A 25337-nucleotide genomic window follows, 5' to 3' on the forward strand; every position below is an offset into this window, starting at 1 on the left:
AACTTCACGAAGGGATGAAATCACTCAGTGATGAATGTTCATAGTGACCCAGTCAAAACCATAAGAGCAGCAAGTGTAAAAGATTTAAGACTGTTAAATAACCTGAAAGTGTAAAGCTAGAGGGAGAGAATTTTGTTTTGTGTGTTTAACACATCTCATACCACTCAGGAGAGCTTGATGAGGTGGGAGTGGATTGAATGCACTCTAAAGGAGTAATTTTCAAGTTAAGATTCCAATTCGCTGAGTCTGGGAGGTGGGAGCAGAAGAGAAAAAAAAAATCTGTATTTTTAAAAACAATTACAGGGGAATTCCCTAGCAGTCCAGTGGTTAAGCCTTGGTGCTTTCACTGCTGGGTCTTGGGTTCAATCCCTGCTTGAGTAGTTGCAAGGTATGCGGAGTGGCCAAAAAGACAAAACAAGCAAAACACGACAAAAGCACAACAAAACACAATTACAAAGGGGAATTTGTTTTGATCTTCCAGAATGGGAACCAATGTCAAAGACAACAAACTCACTTCCGCAAGAAAGCCGGGGTCCCTAACACTTCTCCTGTAAGGCCTATATCAGAGGTCTGGTTTTCTCTGCCACGCTTATCTATGGTTGGAAAAAGAATTCATCCCACCTGCTACCCCAAAATTTTTGAGGAGCAGGTTTTATGGGTTTTTTTCCCCATACTCAAAGCACTTGTGGGAGAGTCAAGAGTTGAGAGGACATTGAGAAATACATGTGCCATATGCAAATAAGACCACCCACCAAAGTGTTCTTCCGTCTGGATGGCAACTATCTTATTTTCTTGTACTTTTTTTTTAAATTTCCAAATTTTCTACACTGAGTTTCTTGTGTAGTAAAACAATAAGGAATTAACACGTAAAAGACTGATGAGAACAGACATCCTGTTTTTGCCAAACTGGTCTCTCCTTCTGGAGCTGAGTACAAGCACTTGTCCCAGCTGTTAGCTCTCTGTGCAAGGAGGCACCGAGGCCCTGCCGGGCACCACGGACAGCAATCAGGGAAGGGTGAGAAGGAAAGCAGGTCTGGACCGGGCTAGGGCTCCGGGAGTCCATTCTACCTCAAGTTGACTGCTTCTGAAGGGTTACTGGGGAAATGCAAAAACATTTCTACATTTTTTCTTTTCCTTCCCCACCTCCAATTTAAGCCCTGAATCACCACATAAAGCAGTCACTTGCTTCTTAGTCCTTTTAAACATTCATTTATTCACTGTACAAAATATTTACACTACTGAGCAACTGTGTGGCCCTTTGGTCTGGCCTGACAAATTTGCAGCAGGGCTTGGTCTCTGCTGGAGTTCTAGAAACACACAACACTTTCCTTGGTGTTCACTTTGTGCCTGGTCTCCTTCACTAGCCAGGAGGTTAGCTGGCTGCCCAAGTACCTGGGCCACAAGGGCATAAATAAAAAGAACTGAGCAAAATAAACGTGAATAGGAAACACTTCCAGTAACAGGCACTCTTTCTTCTCTCCGACATGGTGTACCTCTCCCCACACCGGCTAATTCCAAAGCAGGATTAGAACAGAAGGTCAAAGGAAAGGGCAAAAGAGCAAAGATACTTTTGAATAGTTAGGAGGGACAGAGAGAGAGAACACTGGAAGAATACAAAACCACAACAGTACCAAAGGGTTTTGTGAAACAAAGACCCTGGGGCTAAGGACCACCGCAGGCTGCAGCTGCGCCACCAGGGTACCCAGGATGCTCTGAAAAGTGCTATGACTAGAGCTCAGAAAGGACAGATCGAGCCAAGAAAATCAACTCATGCTCCAGCATCAGTCTCTGGAGGGGCAAGGGGGGAGGGGACGGGGGACACAGGATTTGGAAGAGGAACAACGGCCAAAGACAGCAGAGCCAGCCCACGTGCCCCTAGCTGGAATCCCTCTCTGGGCCCAAAGGGCGGCATTGTGCTTCCCAGGGGGATGATGACACTTGCCTGTACGTATCCCACAGGGCAGCACCTTGTCCTGGTCCCTGAGGAGAGCAGTGACCGTGTGGCGTGGGGGACCCTGGGGCACAGAGGGCCCCAATGCTGGACCCTGGACCCCAAGGGTGAGTGAGGTCAGCACCCATGCCAAGGACAGATGACAACTGCGAAGGAGTGAGGTCAGGCAGGAATTGTAGCAGCTCAGGAAGGCGTGTTCCTCACGATCCCTGGGAACAGGAGGGCTCAGACGTGCTTCCGGCAGGCCAAGGCATGGCCTCGAGTCCTGCCTCATCTCTGGACTCTTTGTACTTGCTGGTTTTGGCTATAAAGATGGCTTGTTAATATTCTCAGAGTCGAATGCCCCATTGGGAATGGTCGCTTGCAGCAAAGCCTTCTTAGAAACAGAAACTTTGGAAATCGATTAGATTCTGAGTCTTGAAAATGTCTTCATTCAAATCGTTAATGGAAAATGTTGTCGCCATCTTCCAAGAAACAGCTGCAGGCTCTCTTCAGTCACGCCACAGTGAACCTGGTTGTCTTCCTCCCTCCTGAGGTGCCCTTGCTGGTAACTGAGGGAGTGACAGGAAGTCACTGGGACAGCAAGGCGTTTATCATCTGACACAGCTCCTCGATGTGTGTCCCTTGTGTCCTGACCCTAAGGACCTCTGAGAAGCAATTAAATTACTGATCCCTTCTCCCTTGTCTTAGTGCTGCCAGGGAACACCAAGCAGAGAGAACCAGGGACCAGTGGCATGCTATTGAACTGTCCTAATTTCTTGCTCCAAAATTTTCTTCAGTGGAAACCTAAAGAACGCCCAGCTCTTAGCAGACAGCACAAGTTGGAGGTAAGGAGCCAGGGCCAGCCACATCTCAGTGTAAAGAACAAACTCAGGGACAAGCATCAGTAGTCTTCAAGCCAGTCACATGCCAAGAAATGCCCCACAACCCTAAAGGAGCATCGCCTTCAGCACTGGAAGCCGCAGCCCAGCTAAGCTTTCACATTCTTAGGTCTGTCTCACAGGTTTATTATACTCAAAAAGAAAAAAGCTTACTAGGGAGTTCTTCTTTATGAACGATATGATCATTTCCAGAAACGCTTGCATGGAAAAGCTCATTTTCCAGTTCTGACGCCAAAGAAAAAAGGACCCTTCGGTGCTATCAGTAACCACGCGAGCTAGTCCCGTGCCTGCACCAGCCGTTGTGCAGACAGACAAAACTCAAGGCTGTCTGTCGCTGTGGGCCACCTCCGTCTGTTCTTCTCCTGGCGAGCAGACGCAGTCACCTGTCCCCATGAGGGACTCACAGACCCCGGGTCAAGGGGACACGGAGGGAACCCCTGCGGAGCGTTGGCAGAGGAGGCTGGGCGAGGCGAGGATCGCAGCGCTCCCAGAAAGGCTGAGCCTCCGTGTCGCCTCCCCTCAGCGGCTGGGGCAGCTCCCACCACTGAGCTCCTCTGAGAACCGAGGGCGAGCACAGCAGGCCCCACCCTCCTCTGCAACTGAGCGAGCTGCTCAGGGTAGGGGCTTGCCAAAGGGGGCTCTTGGGGGTAAGGGAGGGGGCGAGGGAAGGACAAAGCTGGGGGGTGACCGACTCCTCCACACACTGCGGGGGTGCACACCGCAGCTTCTGGCTGATGGTTCTGTGTCAGGGTCAGCGGTCGCGTCTGTGGCGCGCGCCGCCTGGAGGCTCCGGGAAGCCACGGGAGCCAAGCAGATGGCAGGGAGAGTGGTCAGAACATGCCGAAGCCCTCGCAGCCCTCACTGATGGCCAGCTGCAGCATCCTGTGCACCTCTTCGTAGGAGTCATACGTAGGGAGGCACAGCTGGTTGAAACTGCAAGGCCGAGGGGAGGGGAGTGATTAACTCACACGAGCAGACCATACCAGCGAGGGCTGCAAAGATAACCCTCTGTGACAGCCTGTGCCGGGCTGTCAGATACCCACCACGTGTGTGCAGTTGGGAGCGTGCTGTGGGTCGGGGCCGCGATAATCTGGAAGGAGGGACAGAGGGCAGCAAAGCCTCCGGGTGGCAGCTGAGAGGAGCCTGTGGTGAACTGCAGTAGCCGAGCCAACTCTTCCTGCGTCAGACTGGAAACCACGGTCCAAAACCACCTCATGACCTGTGGGAAGAGCACGAGGCTGGGGTCACACCCAGGTGTTGCTGCGGATCTGATCCCTGGGGAAAGGAACGGATGCTCTGAAGTGGGAGGGGAGGCCCTGGTTATTTGCACGCAGCTAGAATCAACTTAAAAGGGAGTGATGCGGACACCCAGCCAGCAGGGCGGTCCCTGACTGCTCGGTTCTCTCTCTCCGCCTTTTCAACATTATTGCCTCTGTGGATGCAGCATGAATAGCCCTTAAGGACGAGGGTTCCCATCTGTCTGGATGACCATCTGCCATTCCCCGCCATGTATTGCTTTTTCCCAGTTGACATGTCTGCTTCTCAGCTTTTTCCCTCTGAAACTTCTTCTGTATAATATGGTACAAATTCAACTGAAAGAATTTTGGCTCACTTACCTTTTCTCTGAAATGCCACGAGCCACCAATGACCACTGCGTGGGCTTTGAAGTCAGACACACTGATGTCCCCAGTCCCACACATCAGCAGCTGGAGAAGACAGTCAGGTGTTTACTGGGACAGTCAGAGGGGTGAAGTCCCATCATAAGGTCAAAATATGTTAACATGAAAAATGCGGAATACAGAAACATCAATAAAAAGATGCATGGTGAGGTCATAATCCAAGAATACTATTTTAGGAAAATCAATTATTAATAGGTCAATGGTTCCTAACCAGTGCAGTAAAACTCACAGAGCTTTAAAATATAGAGATAGATAGATGCCTGTGGCCTTACCCCAGACCTAGTGAATCAGAATCTCTAGGGACAGGTTACAAACGTTGAAAAAGTCTCCCAGGTGTTTCTGATGGGCACCCCTCATTAAGAGTTGCTGCTATATATATTGTTTTGATGAAACCAAGGTCAAAAAGGGAAGCAAGTGTTTACTGACTGCTCTGGATGTGGCCTGGGAATACCAGGGGGAAAGTGGGCCCTTCCCCTTCAATGAAGACCCCAGCCCCATTTACAAATTTGTTAGGTGGCCCTTCCTTTCCCCCAAATCCACCCTTTCTTTTATGGACTGAACTTTTACTACTGTCCCTTTAGCTCCACCTCTACTTGATCAGATAAATGAAAAAGAATGCCAAAAAATGAGAACATTAATGACATCAGAGCACTAAACTTCTTGTTGATGTCTTAATTTGGTTCAGGATCCAGCAAGTTACTTAGCAGACTGTGAGTACTCATCCAATAGCTGTAAAGGCAGTCCTAATCAAGAGACAAGAGAAGCCCAAATGAAGCCTGAGAAGCTTGGTTTCTTCAAAAAGAACTTGCTAACAAGTAACTAAGAGCAGGAAGGGGAGCAATCCTGAGAGGCTGCGCCTTCCTCCTACACACTTTACCAATTGTTAACAAACATTTTGCTTCAGGATAAAATCCACCAGTAGCTGTTTCTCAGCCCCGAAAATGCTGGCACTAGGTAACGGGTCTGCTGGAAACTTCAGGACTGCATTATTTGGATTTTATACCTAAAGGTACAAAATGTGCTGAAAAAGACGTTGATTCTTGTTCTCAAAGCCAGTTCAGTTAATAAGAATAAAAATGGTGCAAGACCACCTGAAACTCCTGTTTCCTTTTTTGGGGGGTAGAGGGGGAGGGGGCATACTTCACCGCCTCCATGTGGGATCTTAGATCCCCAACCAGGGATCATATCCATGCCGCCTGCCTTGGGAGCGTAGAGTCGTAACCACCAGACCACCAAGGAAGTCCCGTGTCTCCCCAATTTTAAAGAACTTCCTCACTGTAGCAAACAGTTTAGAGAAACTTTAATAAAGGCTATAGGACGTTAAAGCTAATAACTTTCGTTACATGTATCATGTGAGCAGCAAGTAAAAACAAACCGGTTTTACTTTTGGCCTACACCCGAAGTTCATGGAACTTCAAGTCTGCTCATTATAGCAAGGTATTTACCATCTTACAGTGCATTCCGGTTGTCACAGGATCTAAAGGAAGAATATATTAACTCTGTAGTGTTGTCACCCTAAGCTATGACAGGCCTCACATCCTTTGGATTGTCTCCTTCACTAGAATGTGGCTCCATGAGCCCCCCAGTTCCTCAAAAGCACATGCCATATAGGAGGCACTCAATATAAATAGTCTCTGAACAAATAAATGCTTCTAACGCCTTAAATCAACTTAAAAGGTCACAGGAGTTACAAAGACTGTACAAGATACCAACATTCCTTACTACTCAACCAGTACCAATAATATTTGATGAGTAAATAGTCATTATTACTATTCATCAATAGTTATTCCACATTCGAATTTTTTTAAAGCTGGAGAAAGGGTCAATGCATGAAGAGTAACAAAAGTGAAACCAACTCCCAAAGGGCTTTCCTGCCGCATCTCGTAGCAGAAGGCGCAGGACGCTGGTTCCTGTGGGCGTAATAAAACAGCAAGCCAGGGACAGGGGGTTCCAATTGTAAGCACTTACCTCAAGCTCATTCTCATCAAAAATAGCCAAGAGGTTTTCAGGGACTAACTCATTCAGGCCTGAAACAAAATACCCAAGTGAAAGCTATATCCACACCATGTGATACAGGTATTTACACCTCAAACCAAGAGTCAACAGAATCCCACCTTTTAGGAAATGTTCCACCTCCTCTTTCACTTGGCTGGCCAGTCGATACTGGGCCAGCAAATTTAAATAGAAGATTTTATTCGCATTGGTGACGGGAGTTTGAGCTCCACCTGTCATAAGTTCTACAACCTGAAAGAAGAAGCAAAAGACAGGGAGAGCGTGTGGATGGGAGTTTAAAAGACGACAGCTACCCGGCATGTCCCACAAACAGCACATTACTGAACTGCACCGCTGTCACACGTTCCTGCTCTGCATTCAGGTTTTCAACACACTTGGTTTTACTCAGTAACTAAACTTCAGGGTTCCTACCACTATTGCTGTATTCTACTCACTACTGTTTCTGAAGCGGGTCTCTCAGGGAGTCTTCTCCGACCTGGTCAAATAGTGGCGATGCAACAGGAAGATATGTATGTTCCCTTGTTAGCAGCACTTTAACATTCCTCTGGTCCAAAATTAAACCATTACTGACCTCTTCTCTTAAACCCTTGAGACAACTGAGGCTCTATAAAGCCAGAAAAGTAGTAAAGAAGCATAATCTCAGAAATTCCAAGACGTGTACAGATGTTTCCCTACATTCTTCTGTTTCTAACGTGAGGCAATAGAAAAAGCCATGGCTTGATACTTGGAGACTAACTTGCTATGGGGTTTCAGTCACTTAGCTATTTGGACTCCCGGTTTTTCTATCTGCGAAGAAAAGGCTGAACTGTATGATTTTCAAATAGAACTGGCACCCTCCTCTGATAAGCAACTCCTAAGGGAGCTTTGAGGAAGCCCTGAAACACAGTTTAAAGACACCCTGGAAAACCTGTGCCCAACGAGCAAGACTGTCTTCACAGGTGAGTGAAGGCCTCCATTTAGTTACAAAATCAGATTTTAAGGTCCTGACCGTGGCATGGGAGGGACAGAACTTTGGTCCAGAGCAAAGATTCTCAATGGATCTAAACATGTAAGACTTTTTCTATTATTGTGCACAGTTCTGGTTATTTTTATTTTACGTGTGTAAGCACTTCTATGGCCCCCCACTCCAGTACTCTTGCCTGGAAAATCCCATGGATGGAGGAGCCTGGTAGGCTGCAGTCCATGGGGTCGCTAGGAGTCGGACACGACTGAGCGACTTCACTTTCACTTTTCACTTTCATGCATTGGAGAAGGAAATGGCAGCCCACTCCAGTGTTCTTGCCTGGAGAATCCCAGGGATGGGGGAGCCTGGTGGGCTGCCGTCTATGGGGTCGCACAGAGTCGGACACAACTGAAGCGACTTAGCAGCAGCAGCAGTAGCAAACACTTCTAACTATTAGCCTAAGTAGTAAATGACTAAGATTTAGTATTCATATCAAATCCAAATAAAATCAGTACTCCCCTAGGCCTGCAGATCCTAATTCAGTCTTCTATTGACTCGAGATGCCTTGCAGTGCTGGGTCAAGAAAACGGGCTCCACCCACACAGGCGTGAAGGCCAGCAGCTAAGACCCTCCCAGGGCTCACAAGGGTATCTGATTATCAGTTCAGTGCTATCAGTGATCACAAACTTTCAGTCATTGCTATTTTGGTTTCAATTATTTATAACTGCAACGTCAGGTTTGTCATGATCATTTGATATTATTTAACCCCAGAATGCAAACAAAATCACATGTGCATCAGAAATACTTTTGGCCGTTTTCTAATAAAAACCTTAAAAATAAACAGGCACAGTGTTAAAATGGAAGTCAATTACCTCCCTGCCCCTAATGTTGAGACAGACACTGTCATCCCTTCCAAAGTGCAGTGACACTTCACTATCACTTCGTTCTTTTTCTACTGGAAAGGAGGGATGAGGGGGATGGATGGTATATGTGTCTCCGGTTCCATTTAAACAGGCCAAGGCCATACAATGTGGGATATAGTGTCGCAAAGCTGCACTGTCCGATACGGCTGTCACTAGTCACAGGCAGTTAATTTAGAAATTCAGGTATTTGGTCATACCAGACACATTTTGGGTGTTCGAAAGTACAAACAGAGAACACTTCCATCATTGCGAAAGCTCTACTAGACAGCCCTGATACAGAGGAGGCTGAGAAATGGGACCCACAGGCTTCAGTTCTCTGTCTCACCTTATCCAATTGACCTGATTTATTATATTTCTCTTCTGCGAAAACCAGCTCCATCTCACTCATGTCATTGTTGAGGATGAAACAAACTTTAGATTTGTAGAATTCTGGGTCATCTGTTTCAAAGTACTGAGGAGACAAAAAGACACAGAACACATGACCACTCTCACCCAGAAATAAAATTTGTAACTGCCTGGAACCACTTACCCCTTCAAACCTCAAAAATAATAAACAGAGGTTGGAGAGATTCCAGAGTTAATGGCCAGGGGACTTAGCAGGAAACACATACCTAAGACCTTACCTTGTAATGCATACGTAGTCCTATGATTTGGGCCAAGAAAGAACGGGTGAAGCGAGCTCGGACCAACTGCTTGTAGGCTCCTCCTAGAGCGGACTCATAGAGACACTTGCCCACCAGGCGCCCTGCAAACTCATACATCTTTAGGCGCAGATGAGTGGGGCGATTAGGGTTAGGGTGCACCTGTCAAAGAGAGATAAAAGGTCCTGGATCGTTTTTCTTCAAGCCTAGTTCTGGAAAGATTCTCCCTCCACAACTCTATCCCAAGGGAGCAAGAATTTCAGTGTTAGGATCAAGGAGCCCATCCAAATGGCATTGTTTGGTAGCCACCACCGAGTAATTCAAAGTGACTGGAGGATAAAGGACAAATATGGACTTACAATAAACTGAAGAATCTTCTACTGATTTTGTGGTCACTGGCTACAAACAGAAGTCAATCAGTGGATGATATAATGCCTCTTCCCTAAACCAGAACCTCTTTCAGCCAGAGTCTACTTCCCTACTCCCCTAGTCAAAGACCTTGTACAGAGTTCAGTTGCTTCAGGGATGTTCTGAAAGTGGCTTAATTATTAAAATACTAAGGAGTAGAACAGCCTCTGCACTGTAATGCTTTTTATTCATCTGTCTGCATTTTCTCTTAGAGATGAAATAAGGAAGACAAAGAGGGGGGAGGTAATCTGATTAGTTCAAATTCTTACTAGTCTCTCCATCCTAACACAATCCACACTTTGCTCCCACCCCCGGGGAAGTCACAGACTCACTAATGCTTGGTTGGTGTCACTGAATCGGGTGAAGAGCTGATTGGTGGTGTCAAATAGTGCTTTGCAGATTAACTCAAACCATTCCCGACGAGGCCCTCCCCAGTCCAGAGCTGGAAAGTACAATAAAAATCAAAAGTGATGCTGGCTTATCACCTTTTATCATTTTTGTTCATTTATTCATCATTTTATACTCCCTGATCCTTCCTCCCTCCATTCCACCACATTGGTGTCCAATATTCCAACCCACCTTAACTGTGGACATTTTTTTTTTGAAATCCCACCTCATTCTGTAGGATTAAAGGTATTCTAATCACTAAGCTGATGCGCTCTAGCGTGGAAACACAGATCAGAGATCCCAGGAACTGCTGCTTCTCTTGGTACTACAAAGGTTACTCTGCCCTTCTGCTTCAAACTCATAAGAGCTCACCTTCCAAATCCTTGTCCGTCTGTGTTCTACAAGCTCAACCAAGCCATCTAGCCAGTAAACACCACCCTTTTGGTCTTGACTCATGACTTCTTTTTCCCTGGGAAAAAGAAGCTGGAGCAGGGGTGGCAAGCATGTGTAGGAGGGTTGTTTTCAGTTTCTGTGGATGTCGTGTAAGGAGACAGGGAGGAGTGGGAAGGAGAGTTAAAAAAGATGAGTGGGAAATTTCAAAACTGACCTTCTTCATCCTGAAAAACCACTTCAAAGTTCTTGCTCCAATCTGAGATGGAAAAATTCCGAGTGGCTTTCAGAGACTGAAAAGCAGTAAAAGAAAAGAAATTGTCAGAACACTGGCCAGTGCCTCTTGGGTGTTAAAGACAAAAACACAAGAACATTACCACTGTCCATTTAATAGTCAGAAGTATTTGGAAGCAATATGTTACTCAAAAATAAGCTTTAACAATACCATCTTAAATTTAAAATGCACATATCTCCAGAAGAAATTTAAGATAAAAAAAATCAAATTCATATTTATACCATTGCCTGACTGGAAAGTTGAAACTTTATTTCTTAACAGTCCTCATTTTATTAATGAGAAAACTTGAAATAAAAATGGCTCAAATCAGTAAGCTGTCAGCAAGAGAACCAAGGAGTCTTGGTTTTCAGTAAAGTACAGTCTACCCACTAGACATCTTAATCCACAAGGCTAGGTTCAGACAGGGAGCCATGCCACAAGGAGAAAGTGGCTGAGAAAAGGGGTTTCCAGTCACACCTGCCAGAGCCAAACATCACAAACACTTTCTGGACAGGGACCAAAGCCTTCTCATTGTCAAGGAATGTGAGAACTATGCCAGTGTCTGTGCAGTGGAGACAGAAACACATCAGGTGTTCCTTTTCCATCAGACCAGAGTGACAACAAAAATCATTTCCTTTTAATCCCGTAAGAGCTCTTCTTAACCCTGGAATTCAAGAACAGGAACTTTCTTCTGTAACGACAACTTAATACCTGCCTTCCATAGGAAGTCCATGAGATTGTTCGGGAACTAGTCAAGAACAGATTTTATAGCCAATGTGTCAACTAGTCTCTCCCCTCAATTAACATACCTCCAACAAATCTGCCCCAAATTCAGTATAGCCAAACACAAAGGACAGCGCTTAACATGTTTAAAGAAGACAAAGATGTGTGTTTCATAAAAACAATAACCTGCAGGATATAACCAAATAGCACAGAGGTTTCTAGCTGGAAATTTTTGATAACTGTTCAACTGCTGACATGAAAGAAACTTTACTCACCGATTCCAACAAGGCATGTCTGCTGACCTTCAGGGTGACTTTAGAATGTGGTCTTTTCATATGTACCTGCCGAAGCTCTCGATGGAAAAAATTCACCTTGTCCTGAAAGGTCTCGGAGCCTCCTGAGGAGCAGCAAGATCCATCATGATTACAGAATCCTTACAAGTCCCCTGTGTAGGCCACCCCTACATCCTCATGTACTCAGCGTATCTAGGGTCACTGCCTTCCCCATCAGACTCCCTGTCCAACCTCACCTATGTTCTTGTGGAGCGAGCGAATAAACGTGGCCGCTAAGATGTTCCTCTCCTTACAGCTGAGCTCCACAGGAGGCTGAATGCCGTCATCCACCACAAGGGTGAGCAGCTTATGGACAGGGTCAGGGCCAAGGTATGAAAACTAACAAAAGGAAAAAAAAAAAAGAAAGAATTACTCTGTGAAGCCCTCAAATCCACCAAAAATCCTTCACATCCCTACCCTTCTGCACCAACCAACAAAAACAAGTTAAGCCTATTTTATCCAAGTAAGTACCTACCAGGAGTACATTTCCTTATTTTTCACTTCAGGTGGGGGGTGCAGCTCAGCAGTAGAGCACATGCATTGCATGTATGAGGCCTGGGTTTCATCCCCGGAACCTCCAGGCATTGATTCCATTTTGAGACTTTGTCCTCTACCACTGTGCCAGTGGTGAAGAACCCGCCTGCCAATGCAGGAGATACAAAAGACGGGGGCTCGATCCCTGGCCTGGGATGATCCCCTGGAGAAGGAAATGGCAGCCCACTCCAGTATTCTTGCCTGGAAAAGTTCATGGACAGAGGAGCCTGATGGGCTAGAGTCCGTGGGGTCACAAAGAGTCAGACACAACTGAGTGACGGAGCATGCTCTATGATTCAGATTTTATTTTAAACTGAGTCATAGAGACCACCTGTAAGGATCACAGGCAAGGTAAGTAAGAATCACAGGTAATACTACAGACTTTCAAACATAAAATATAAGAAGTGTGAAAGCTGTAAGGATATGTAAAACAGCAAATGAATACCTGAATAGGTTGGGCAAACTGGCTGGAGGAAAATGATTTGCCAGTAGATTTCAAAAGCTCAGAAATTTAAAAAAAAAAAAAAAATTTTTTTTAATAGATGAGACCACTGGTGCTGAAACAGTTAGTTTTGGCACATTAGGAAGCCAAGTTCAGGTCAGAGCTCCAATACTCTCTCCATTAGCTTAGTCTTAGGGGCAGGAGAGAATTGTTGAAGTATTTTGACTTCTACTAACTACTGTTTCTGTAGGCATGTGTCCTCCTACAACTATTGCCTTCATAAGGAGGTAGCATCTGCTTCTTTATTTGGCAATGAATCCTGTGTGCACAATGAGAATTTCCAGAAACACCAAAAGCCCTTCTGGGAAAAAATAAAAGGTTGAGATGTTGGAGGCTGAAGCCTGTTCTACATGAACCGGATGTAAGGTTTAACTTACTTTGGTTCCAGGGCATACCCGGAAGGTGTAAAGACGCCAGGGAATGATTTTCAGGTAGAACTCCTTCACTGAGAATTGCTGGAGGACCAACACACAGAAAATGAAATGAATGACTAAGAGGTTCTGTTTGGGTATTGTATTTCAAATACCTGTCCCCATCCGTATTTTCCATGATAGCCCTTTTCCTCTCTAAACAAGGAGGATAATTTAGTCAGGACTGAAATCAAATAGAAAACATCAATTCCACCTAAAAACAGGCAAATTTAAAATATTGTTGTCACACTTTCACAAAGCGTGACATTGTTGTCGCAATTTCACAAAGATGTCTCATAACCTTAATACTCAGGTCTTACTACCATTTCCAAATATCTGAGATCAGGTTTTCACTTTACAAGTAGAGAACATTTCAAAATCAACATTTCATTTCACTACAAACAATCAGACTCTCCTCCTGCTTAGCCAGATACTTCTCAGAGAGACTTCTTCCAAATCAGTGGACAGGGAACACCAGTGGCCCCTGCCCACTGCTTTATCCCTATCAGAATGCCAGCAAGGATGTGCTGGGGATGATGGTGTCAGGGCGGGTGGGGGGAGTCGCATACGGAAGAGTTCACAAAACCCTATATGTAAGAATAAAAAGAAGTCTCTTGCCATTCAAAAAAAAGAAAAGACAATGCAATAACTTTTTAAGCTAAAAAGACCCCTCTGTTATCTGAACAAATAGTAGGTCAGGTTTTTTTCTTGATTTTTAAAAAAATTCTTCATTAAAGAACATTTCAAACACATACTAAAGAAAACAGTACAATGAATTATCACCAGCTTCAACAATAATCAATTCATAGCCAATCTCACTTCATCTCTACCTTACCATTTCCCTCATAGCCATTCCCCAGGACAAATGAAGGCTAGATGTTTAAATGATGAATGGTACACAGTGAAGTGTTCTGAAGTAGAACAGAATTAGAACTCAGTTTTTGCTATGAGATTAAAGGAATGTAATGGGATGGTTCGAGTCTCGTTTTTCTGAGGTCTGTATAAATAAGCAAAATACAAACACTAAAAAAGAAACTCCCTAACACAAAGTGTCTCTCAGCTCAGGGGCCTTGGGAAGTTCACCTCCCTTGTCTCTGCCAAACTTTCTCTATTCTAACCCTGTACCCCGATGATGACATCTCTTGTGGTTTCACAAATCACAGCATGAAAGATCAAATTGTTCCCAAACGGCACAAAGGGCCAACAGTGATTTTACCCTAGTGAGAAATTATTAATGGTTAAAAGTAGCTTTCTTTAAAACTCTAGAGCCGTGCCTTGAAAAATCTTCCCAGGAGCGATCAAACAGCAGAACGCCCCAGGTGCTCGAAAGTACCAAGGCACAGACTCTCTGGACAGAGGTGTAATCCAGTCCAAGCCTGAAAGAGGCAGAAGAGGCGGTATAGCCTTTTGCTCAATGGGAAGCCGTCTCTTAGTATCCCTGAACCCCCACAAGGTGATGATTGCACCCTGATTCTCAGACCATTGCTGGGTGGGTTTGGTTACCAAATATGAGCAGGCTCGGGCAGGGACAAGAGTGGGAGTGCCAACCTTGGGTGACACGTAGCAGTACACCTTCTTCGGTTTCTTCACCTTCTCAGGGGTGTGACACTCAGAGGGTGAGTCTTCATCTTCCTCCTCCAGAGCTGTGGAGGGCCGGCGCTGGGCAGAGCTCGTGTGCATGGGTGGGAGGTGCCACGGCGTGCTGGTGCAGTTGGCAGCATTATACAGATAAGCTTCAAAGTAAATGCTCACTCCTGAGGTGGACACGTTGCGTTCAACGATATTCCTCTCGTTCTCTGAAGTGCAACAAGGAATAAGGTTTAAAGTGCAAGACAGGAGAGGAAACTGCCCATCACCAGACCTTCAGTCCACAGGTCTCTAAACCAAGTTTTGGTCCAAATACCAAATATTTGGGGTGGGGGGGTTAGATGACTGCAGATGTGCAAAGGACAAGTGGCTTGGGAAGAGGACTAATTCACAGCTCTCCTCTCAACTCACCACTTAGGACAATGATGTCAAATTCACCATTGTTGATTGGCTGGTTTTGGTATGAGATGCAGGCATGGAAGCAGCCTCGAGAATGCAGGGTGAGCCGCAGGAATACCTGGCAGGTCTGCCGGTTGGACGTCACTGACTTCTCAAATGAGACACCGGTACTCTCCTCTTCCGGAGGACCAAGCTACACGAGGAAAACGAAGCCATCACCAACCACACATAATTTTCCCTGCTTGTGCAGAAATTTACAAAGAACTTTCCTACTTTGAGCTAATCTAAGTCTCAGAAGGCTGGCACCATGGTCAGGGAGAAGGAGACGGATCAAAGTGACCTAGATGGGAGCCTGCTCACCTCATGAATGGACAGGCTGTAGTTGTGCTCATCTCTCAAGGATGTGGAATTGTTGGTAGGGTTGTCATATTCATCTCGGGGCACTATTTGAAGAGTGTGTGGCTGCCCACAGGTCAACACCAGGGTAGAAAAATGGCACACAATTTTGGTCTTGGAAGGAACCACCATTCCTGGAATAAAGACAAGGGAAGGTAATGTCAGAGAGGTGATTTTCAGGACACAGAGATCTACTCAGTCAGTGAGTCCTAGAAAGCTGGGTGCCTGCCCAATTCCTAGGGATAAACAATACCATTATGAGCCAGAGAGAAAGAAAGAAAACAGAGAGATTAACTCAAATGAACTTCTGGGAACTCATTTTTACAAATTCCTATCTACTCCAAGCACTAACCACAATGACAGAATAAATTGGAGGAAACAGAAGTGAGAGTTACAGATATAGTGCCTAGAATCCCACTGGGAACCTACAAGTGAAACTGGCCTTAAAAATAAGTGAATAACTGTAACACAAACAAATCTTAAATATTTAAGGGCAAATCTAACAAAACCCATGGAAGACTTGTATATTGAAAACTACAAAATGCTGATTATAGAAATAAGTTCAGAGGCATACCATGTTTATGAATTCAGAGACTCAACATAGTAAAGATGCCAATTCTCCCCAAATGATATAAGGTTTAACACCGTTCTTTGTTTCTAGGTTTAACACAGGTCAGTTCAGTTCAGTCGCTCAGTTGTGTCCGACTCTTTGCGACCCCATGAATTGCAGCACGCCAGGCCTCCCTGTCCATCACCAACTCCCGGAGTTCACCCAAACTCACGTCCATCGAGTCGGTGATGCCATCCAGCCATCTCATCCTCTGTTGTCCCCTTCTCCTGCTCCCAATCCATCCCAGCATCAGGGTCTTTTCCAGTGAGTCAATTCTTTGCATGAGGTTTAACACAGTTCTTATCAAAATCTCAGAAAGATTTTTTGGTAAGTTTAGGCAGTATTATTCTAAAATTTATATAGGGGGGTGGCTGTGGCAGCGGCCGCGGCAGTTTCACTGGAGCACGGGGTGGCGGGGCCTCGGCGGCGGAAGATGGTGGAGCTCTGCAAGAAGTACTGCGTGTACTGCCTGGCTGAGGACACGGCAGCTCAGGTCGGCGCTTCCCGGAACCCCCAGGAAGTGATGGAGCATTAAGTAAGCATGTACATTCACAGAAACCTGGGGAAGGCCTGCATCCCCAACACCATCCCCACCTGCCCCAGTGGGGGCCCCCTCTATCCCAGCCTCATTACCCCCTTGCCTCCCCTAGACATCTCGGTGGCCGAGCAGCAGCAGCAGCTGAGCTACATGCCACTGCGGGACTACTAAGAGATTGAGTACAACCAGGACGCTGAGAGGCTCATCAGCAGGCTCTCGGTCAACTATGATGACAACGCCGTGGAGATCGAGCTGAAACGTGCGTGCACGGACATGTACTGCGCAAGCTCCGCAAGCGGAAGCGGCACAAGAACATCGCGCGCGACTACAACCTGGTGCCCGCCTTCCTGGGCAAGGACTAGGAGAAGGAGCAGGTGGCGCGGCACAAGGTCACCAAGGAAGAGGAGCTGTGGCCGCTCTACCAGTTCATGTCGTGCAAGGAGTTCGAGGACCTGTTCGAGAACATGCACAAGATGCTGCATGCCAATATCCGCGAGCGGTAGTGCTACCGGTTCAACGGCATCACCAGGATGGAGGAGTCGGCCTCAAGAGCGAGAAACACAAGGCGGCGGCAGCAGAGGGGAGCGCCAAGCGCGGCGAGGAGGACGGCTGGAATGGCGGGTTCACGGCCATCGAGCACCTGCCAGGCTTCCAGCTCCTGTTGGACCACAAGAAGGTGCTATGCAGCACGCTGAACCTGAGCCCCGCACGCTGCGTGACGGTGAAGACCATCATCAACAAGGACCACCTGCAGAAGCACCAGGGCATCCCCTCCAAGAGCCGCCTGCCCAGCTATCTGGACAAAGTCCTCAAGAAGAGGATCCTGAACTTCCTCACTGAGAGCGGGTGGATATCCAGGGACGCTTCCTGAAGCCTGCCACCCTGAAGTTCTGCCACAGCGAAGAGGGGGGGAAAAAAAAAGCTTTGTGAGCCAAAACGAAAAGGGGGTGGGCGGGAGGGGGAGAGGAAACGCTTTTCCGGGCCCCCCACCCCCACCCCGACCCCACATTGTTGCACTTCTTTTTAAACAAATCGAGTTCTTTTTTTAGGGTATCAATTCTTTTTAAAGTCCTATTAATAAATGAGGAAACAGTGGAAACAGTGTCAGACTTTATTTTTGGGGGCTCCAAAATCACTGCAGACGGTGATTGCAGCTATGAAATTAAAAGACACTTATTCCTTGGAAGGAAAGTTATGACCAACCTAGATAGCATATTCAAAAGCAGAGACATTACTTTGCCAACAAAGGTCCATCTAGTCAAGGCTATGGTTTTTCCAGTGGTCATGTATGGATGTGAGAGTTGGACTGTGAAGAAAGCTGAGCGCTGAAGAATCGATGCTTTTGAACTGTGGTGTTGGAGAAGACTCTTAAGAGTCCCTTGGACTGCAAGAAGATCCAACCAGTCCATTCTAAAGGAGATCAGTCCTGGGTGTTCTTTGGAAGGACTGATGCTAAAGCTGAAACTCCAGTACTTTGGCCACCTCATGCGAAGAGTTGACTCATTGGAAAAGACTCTGATGCTGGGAGGGATTTGGCGGCAGGAGGAGAAGGGGACAAGAGAAGATGAGATGGCTGGATGGCATCACCGACTTGATGGACATGAGTTTGAGTGAATTCCAGGAGTTGGTGATGGACAGGGAGGCCTCGAGTGCTGCAAATTCATGGGGTCACAAAGAGTCGGACATGACTGAGCAACTGAACTGAACTGAAGAAGCAATAGCAACAGTTGGATCAAAGGGAAGACAAAACACGTGTATATTGTAACTGAATCCCTAAACGTAGTACTTTAAGATGATGATTTGCCTTTAAGTGTTCAGTTTGGAGCATATGATGATATCAAGAAATCTGCATTTCTTTTTATTTCTTCCCAGTGGTACAGGACTGTGAGATGGGTGGAAAGGAGCCCTTCCCTGCCGGCTGCCAGCCCACCCCCGTGACCTGAGCTCTGCCACAGCTGCCCTCAGTGTTGGGCAGGTGGCACTTTAGGCGGAGGGCGCTGGGCTAGGCAGGAGAAGAGGCTGGGGAAGAGTGGGATGGACATCCATAGAGACTTGCCGGGAGGAATCTGGTGTTGAACAGTTTGGCCAAACTGAGCTTCCCCACGATGACTGGCAGTGGCACTTGGAGCCCGTAGCCCCCCCCAGTCCGGCTGCTGGGAGCTCACCGCGGCGCATGGGGTAGGGAGGGGGGACGCGGGGCCCAGCGCAGACTGGCAGAACCTGGAGCCTCCTCCCCTTAGGCTGCTTCTTGCTGCACTTAGAATTTGGCCGTGCGTTTTACTTGGAATAACTCATTTTAAATGAACTTCCCGAGTTGAGAGTTCTGGGTTTCGGGTCAGCTCCTTCCAGGGTTCTCACCCCAGTGGCAAGCCCCTCTTTCTCTGAGACTGGCCACGTGCCTTGTCTTGTGTGGTGTCAGGCGCTGGGTTAGGCGAGAGGGACCCCTGTGGCCTCGAGGCATGGGCACTGCTTCTCTGGGCCGCCGTTTTGAGCCAGACTCTGGCGTGGCTCTGCCCAGCCCGGTTCAGAGCGTCTCTCAGGGGCACCCTTTCATGACGGGTGGGAACCTGAGGAGTTGTGTGTCTTCCAGCTGCCCAGGGCTCTCGTGTCAAGGCCCTGCTGTAGAGTTAGTCGAGTGGCCAGACCCCAGTGCTCCTCCTGTCATCCTGGGGCTCATGCTGCCTCTCATCCCTCGTGATTACCAGACTGTTTACCTCCCAGAGTGTTGGGCTTGAAGTTACATTAAAGGGAAGGTATTTGAGAGAGAAAAGAAAAAAAAAAAAACCTCAGTATGTCCAAGGACAGCTTAGTTATGGTGCCTTTCCTTTCACAGCCTTCTGTCTGTCCCGTGGGGTGAATTTCCAGCATTAAATATACACTTCAAGTATATTGGGGGCTTCCCTGGTGACTCAGATGGTAAAGAACCCAGCTGCAATGCAGGAGACCTGTGTCCAATCCCTGGGTCGGGAAGATCTCCTGGAGAAGGGAATGGCAACCCATTCCAGTATTCTTGCCTTGGAGAACCCCCATGGACAGAAGAGCCTTGGCGGGCCACCGTCCACAGAGTCGCAAAGAGTCAGACGTGACTGAGTGCCTGACGCTCAAACACATCATCTGTGGCTTTAGTTGTAAACCGCATCGCATGCTGGCAGAGCAGCACTCCGTGCAACCTGACCGCAAGCCCGGGACCTCTCTCTTCTGACCATAAAGCAGTGGGCGGTGGTGTCACTCCTGAGCGCTGCCTCCTGCTGTCGCCCACAGAGTAACCACAGCTGACTAGAGTGTGGACACGGTCTGCGGTGAGCAGAGGTTCTGAGCCAGGGTTCCTGGAGCACCAGCGCAGCTCCCCCCAGGGGAACCCTTCAGGGACTTGGGCCTGCCCAGGCCTCGGACACGCGGGGCAGGGCCTCGCAGGTCACTGGGACAAGGGCTGAAGTCTGAGAACTACCGGCTTTAGCCGTTCCGGTGTCACTGATTTTCTACATCAGATTCCTAGATTGGTGAGGTTTTAAATTTAAGTCTTATTTTTATACAAAATGATTGGCAGACTTTCACTAAGCTTGAGAAGCAAAAGCTCCCTGTAAAATGTGCATGGCCCCGGCCAAGAGCTGTCAAATGAAAAATTCTGTACTTAAGCAGGTTTTCAGTGTATGTATCTTTTCTTGATGGTATGAAGAATTTATTTAGGCTTGACTGTTTTTAAAAACCATAATGAATGTATAATTTATGTTAAAAGTGTGAACCCTTTGTTACAAAGGAAAAGTAATTTTATGATTGGTTGCCTCTTGCCCCATCAACTCCATCTATTACTGTCATATTAGTCCCACCCCTGCTGTTTGCTCGGAGCCTTTAAATTTCTGTATTTAATTCTTATGATAAATGAGTCACCATAATCCCATGGAATTAGGTCTTTTCAAAACTGAAACTCTTGAGTCACAGAAGATAATCAGCTGTTCAGAATGATGCTCTGGATGGCCAGCATTCCGAGAATGTATTCAGACCGAAACTTTGCCTACCTCCTCTTTTTTCCCCTTTTACACATTAAACAGGTTGAGAACTAAAAAATAAAATAAAATTTATATAGAAAGGCAAAAGTTCTGGAAAAGCTAAAACAATTCTAAAAGAGAAAAGTGGAGAGTCAGTTTACCCAATTTCAAGACTTATTACGTAGCTACATCATTAAGACTCTGGTATTGGTGGATGGATAGACACTTACACCAAAGGAACGGAAGGAGAACCCAGAAATAGGTCACCACAAATATGCCCAACAGATCCCTGACAAACGCGCAAAACCAATGTAATAGGGGAAAGATAGCCTTTCCAATAAATGATGCTGGAGCAACTAGACATTTATAAGAAAAATACTGACCTAGATTACAAAAGCTAACTAAAAATGGATTACAATCTTGAATACTAAAACTGGAAAATTTTACAAAAAAAAAAAAAACACAGGAGAATATCTTCAGAACCTAGGACTAGTCAGAGAGTTCTCAGACACCAAAACATGATCCATAAAATGAAAAATTAATAAATTAACTTCATCAAAATTAAAACTTGTTTTGTGAGAGACCCCATTAAGGAGATGAAAAGAAAAGCTAAAGATTGAGAGAAAATATTTGCAAACCACATCTGTAACAAAGGACTTAAAGAACTCTCAAAACTCAATAGTAAAAAACAAAAAATCCCATTAGAAAACGGACAAAAGACATTTCATTGAAAAGGACACACAGATGGCAAATAAGCACATGAAAAGATGTTCGACACTGTTAACCACTAGGGACATGCAGACTAAAACCACTATTCATAATGGCCACAAACTGGAAAACAACCCAGATGTTCTTTAACTGGTGAAAGATTAAATCAAGTATGGTATACTCACACCAGGCAATAATACCACCCAGCAATACATTTTTAAACCATTAAATTGTGTATTTTAAATGAATGAATTATAAAGCATGTGAATTAAATTTCAATAAAGGCACTATTTAAAAAGCAAAGGAGAAAAAAGGAAAAGAAAAAGGAAGGAAGGAATGGAGGGAGGGAGAAACAAAAAACCTACCAGGCTGAAAAATCTTGTAGTAGGGACTATAGGCCACGTTTAACCCACCGAGCTTCACTGAGATTTCATACCGCCCAGCTCTGCGTACAGTGAAAGCCACCTTGACCACATTGGAACTGGGCTCCTGGAGGACCTCCTGGGTCACTGGAATGTCCACTGCCAGCTCAACATGAGAGATGTGGACTCTTAGTCCCACAGGCCGGTGTGCAGGGAAGGGCTGCCCGTTCTTATAGAATAACTGTGGTGGGGAGAAGAGGGACACCCATTGGTGAGCAGGGGGATAACAGCTGTGCAACTTGAGAGTGTGTGGGGTGGGAGCGGGTGGCTGGTAAATCCCCACACCCACCTAATCCTACAGTCTTGCTCACACAAGGAGAAACAAATTCTCTCCATGCTTCGAAGAAAACCATTAAATCACAGACAGATTCTTAACCATTTCAGAGGAAAGGGGTGAAATATACTATTGAATCCACTTCAACTGACACTTAATGAACCACAGAGGCTGCCTCCCCTGTCTTACTCGCCCTTTTTTCTTACATTTATCACTGCTAGCTCAAGCATCAGGAGAAGTCAGTGGGTATCACTGGCACTGAGTGAACAGAAGCTCTAGGCAAGGCTGGGGGTTTCGGACTATGAAACTAAGAAGAAGGCTGCAGTGCAGAAGTCACTGCAGAGGCAGCAAACTTTCTGCAAAAGGCCAGAGAGTAATACTGTTAGTTAGCAGGGCATACATAGTTACTCAGCTGTGATTAATGTCTCAAATGTGACCGCATCTATAGGCAGTACAGGAAGATGAATGGGTGCGAATGTGTTCCAATAAGCCTGTATTTATAGAAGCAGGAAGTGAGCTTGATTTAACGCTTGGGCCATGGTTTGCCAACCCCTAATCTACAACACCTACCCTCTTCAGTAACATTTTTCTCATTGTGAAAATGTAACATTAAGCTTTATACTTCTTCTAAGCTGAATACTTATTAAAGCCAAATGATAGAAAAATTGACTCTTTAGATGTTAACAATTCCCAAGTTCCTGGTGGGGGTAGGTGGGCGAGATGGGGGAATTGAAAAACAAGGGAAAATATTAACAGTCCAGGCCAGACCGGACTAGGCTCTGGAAGGCAACTGACTCAGAAACCCCAGTGCGTACAGAGACAGAAACATTCCCTTACATGCACTCGGAAGGCCATGCTGTGGCCCACCTCATAGGGGTCCTTCCAATCCCAGGAGACTTTGCAAGACCGGGGATCCAGGTAATTTCCCCGCACGTAGTCATATATAGTCCGGTCCCCTCGGCGTTCGCGGTCCTCATTCTGAAGGAAGCTGACTACACGTGCGGCAAGCTCAAAGAGGAACTTAATTGTGAAGAAGAATGCAACCACAGACACTGTGATGCCACCTATGTGAAAGAGAGAACACACACCACCTTCCAGTTACACATTACAGCTTCTCCTTATGGAACAGGCCAGCCATCAGTCAGGGGAGAAGTCCAAAGACCCACTCTACTGGGTCACCACCTCTGTGGGTGAAGACAGGAACTTCCTTCCGTACCAGGGTCAAAAACGAAGGTCCTTGGGCCAAATTCCACCCACTGCCTGTTTTTGCAAATAAAATTCTACTAAAACACAGCCCCACCCACTCATTTACTATTGTCTAGGGCTGGTTTTGCCCTAAAACCAGAGTTCAGCAGTGGTGACACAGAGTGTATGGCCTGGGAAGCTGAAAATATTTACTCTTTGGCCCTTCACAGAAGAAGTCTGCCAACCCTTGTTCTATACCATGGACCATATACAATGCCTACCCACAAGCTCCCTGCCTGTGCTGGGCCCTGACAAGAGCAGTAAAAAGAATGGGTGTTCTGCTCTCTCCAGTTGGAAGCCCTCCCCTTCCTTGTCCACTTGGCAAAAGCCCCCCCACAGTCCCTACCACAGTCAGGGGTTCCTTCTGGGCTCCCTCAAACTCCTGTACATTGATTCATTTACTCAACGTTTCTCCCCTTTGTGTTACGAACTTCATGGAGGCAGATTTTTGCCTTATTTGACTTTGACTCGACAGGAAACAGTGTCTGGCACTGGCTATAATTACTCAATAAATATTTCTCAAGTGAATGAATTCCGCTGCTAACTCTGTGAAGGTACATTCTGGCATGATTAGAAATATTTCTAAGTCTCTTTTCAAGGACAAAGAGGGAGGCAGAAAAGGATATAAGCAACCCTAACCAAAAAAATGAGAGAGGGCTCTCTCCGTGACGTACCAATAACGTAAAACATCAGGTCCCTTCAGTGCCAACAGACAGCCGAGGATCACAGCTGCAGCTGCAAAAGAAAACGTGTTTAGTTTTTCCTGACTCTTCCCTGCAGCCGTCTCAGGGAGAGACAAAGCAGAGCATGTGGCTTGAGCCAACCATCTCTGGCCTTCCTGTCCCTGCTCTCTCTCTAGCTTGACAGGTGCCCTACAACACTGCAGAGAAACAGACTGCATCACTGCCCCGAAAAATTTCCAATCTACCGACCACCCTAGGAATACCACAAACAGCCGCTTCTAATTACGAAATGCAGTAACATGGCTTTCATCTTCCTGGATCCAGGGCCCCAAGACAGTTTTCCCTCCCCCATGCAAAGTAGTGCTAATTAACACAAGCAAAGAGGATAATGGAGTCACTTTCCCCTTACATTTGCCTTCTGGAAGTAATTCATCTAAGTAGAAATAGTTATATAAAATGTGGATTTTTTTTTTAAAAGCAAGGATTATTATCATCATGTTGGCATTATGTAATTAAAATGAACTCTGGGTCATCTCAATAATAAGCGGTGGGCATGTAAGAGAAGCTGGCTTTTTTTTTTTTTTTTTTGCTGTTACCAATCAGACAAACTAATGCGCCTTGTGAAAGATGAGCCCAGCAGAGGCCAAGGAGAGGAACCAGAGGAGGAGACTGGACTTCTCATCCCAAGTGATGTCTGCCAAGGTCAGAACAATTCAGACAGGGGCCAGAGTCTGAGGGGAAACTTTCACTATTAGTAGAGTTATTCCAGAGTAAGACTTCAATCTTCTTACTCATTTGAACCACCCAAGGTACTGCCAAGGAAAAATGCAATGCACACTGACATTCCTATCTCACCCCTGAGTTCTGACCTTAGCAGGCTATACGTGCTCTCCAGTTCACAGTGCACTAAAGTCACTCTTTAAAGTCAATAGATATTAAGGTTATCAATGTGATCTTAAGCCAGCACCTTTCATCACCACTAATATATAACTTAGCGACAAGACATATGAAAATTTCTATGCTCGGATTTGAGAGGAACCAAATCACTTTTTTTTTTTTTGAACAGCTTGTGCTTTGATGTCTAATTGTGCTGGGAAAATTTAGGAGAAAGAGTGGCTGAAAATGGCCATTAGATCCTTTGATAACAATATATCCAATGGAAACCATAGGGAGTAGGTAATCTCAGGAGTGACCATGTCAATTTTCTTAGAAATCACTATTGAGACTGGTGTCTCAAGTCCCACCAGAAAAGAAATCCACATATGGAACATTAGCGGTATCAATACACATGGGTTACACTGCTCTCCAAAGGGTCTACAGAGACAATACACTAACTCAAAATTTGAGATCACAGCTAGCAAGTCTCCTTTCCAAACAAATATCTCATCTCCGAGGCTGAAAAGCTGTTATCATCTCTCTAAAAGCATCTGTCTGTGCCTTACAGGATGTACCAGGCAACTTGGTGGAACCAAAACCAGCAGTTTAATTGTCTCAGACA

At 46.0% G+C, this 25337-nt stretch overlaps 1 protein-coding gene and 1 pseudogene across 2 annotated transcripts in view; one reads left to right on the forward strand and one right to left on the reverse strand.

The window, feature by feature from the left end:
• Positions 1–1186: 1186 nt before the first annotated feature.
• The window catches only part of AREL1 (apoptosis resistant E3 ubiquitin protein ligase 1), a 44408-nt gene continuing 20257 nt past the window's right edge, over positions 1187–25337 (reverse strand). The window contains exons 3-20 of one of the 2 annotated variants that reach the window (XM_027552435.1): positions 23831–23891; positions 22749–22975; positions 21581–21818; positions 15338–15507; positions 14990–15170; positions 14540–14787; positions 12959–13036; positions 11743–11884; positions 11489–11610; positions 10434–10509; positions 9772–9881; positions 9014–9193; positions 8716–8841; positions 6626–6755; positions 6480–6538; positions 4449–4538; positions 3876–4051; positions 1187–3765 (exon numbers count right to left, since the gene is read on the reverse strand). In XM_027552435.1, coding sequence (XP_027408236.1) covers positions 3663–3765; positions 3876–4051; positions 4449–4538; positions 6480–6538; positions 6626–6755; positions 8716–8841; positions 9014–9193; positions 9772–9881; positions 10434–10509; positions 11489–11610; positions 11743–11884; positions 12959–13036; positions 14540–14787; positions 14990–15170; positions 15338–15507; positions 21581–21818; positions 22749–22975; positions 23831–23846 — 2472 coding nt within the window. In that variant the 5' untranslated portion in view covers positions 23847–23891 and the 3' untranslated portion in view covers positions 1187–3662. The remainder of the gene's footprint in view (positions 3766–3875; positions 4052–4448; positions 4539–6479; positions 6539–6625; positions 6756–8715; positions 8842–9013; positions 9194–9771; positions 9882–10433; positions 10510–11488; positions 11611–11742; positions 11885–12958; positions 13037–14539; positions 14788–14989; positions 15171–15337; positions 15508–21580; positions 21819–22748; positions 22976–23830; positions 23892–25337) is intronic. The other variant, XM_027552436.1, reaches the window with a different exon arrangement.
• On the forward strand, positions 16201–17666 carry LOC113899115 (annotated as a pseudogene).

This window comes from Bos indicus x Bos taurus, chromosome 10 (genome assembly GCF_003369695.1).
Source record: "Bos indicus x Bos taurus breed Angus x Brahman F1 hybrid chromosome 10, Bos_hybrid_MaternalHap_v2.0, whole genome shotgun sequence".
In the NCBI taxonomy this organism is placed as follows: Eukaryota; Metazoa; Chordata; class Mammalia; order Artiodactyla; family Bovidae; genus Bos; species Bos indicus x Bos taurus.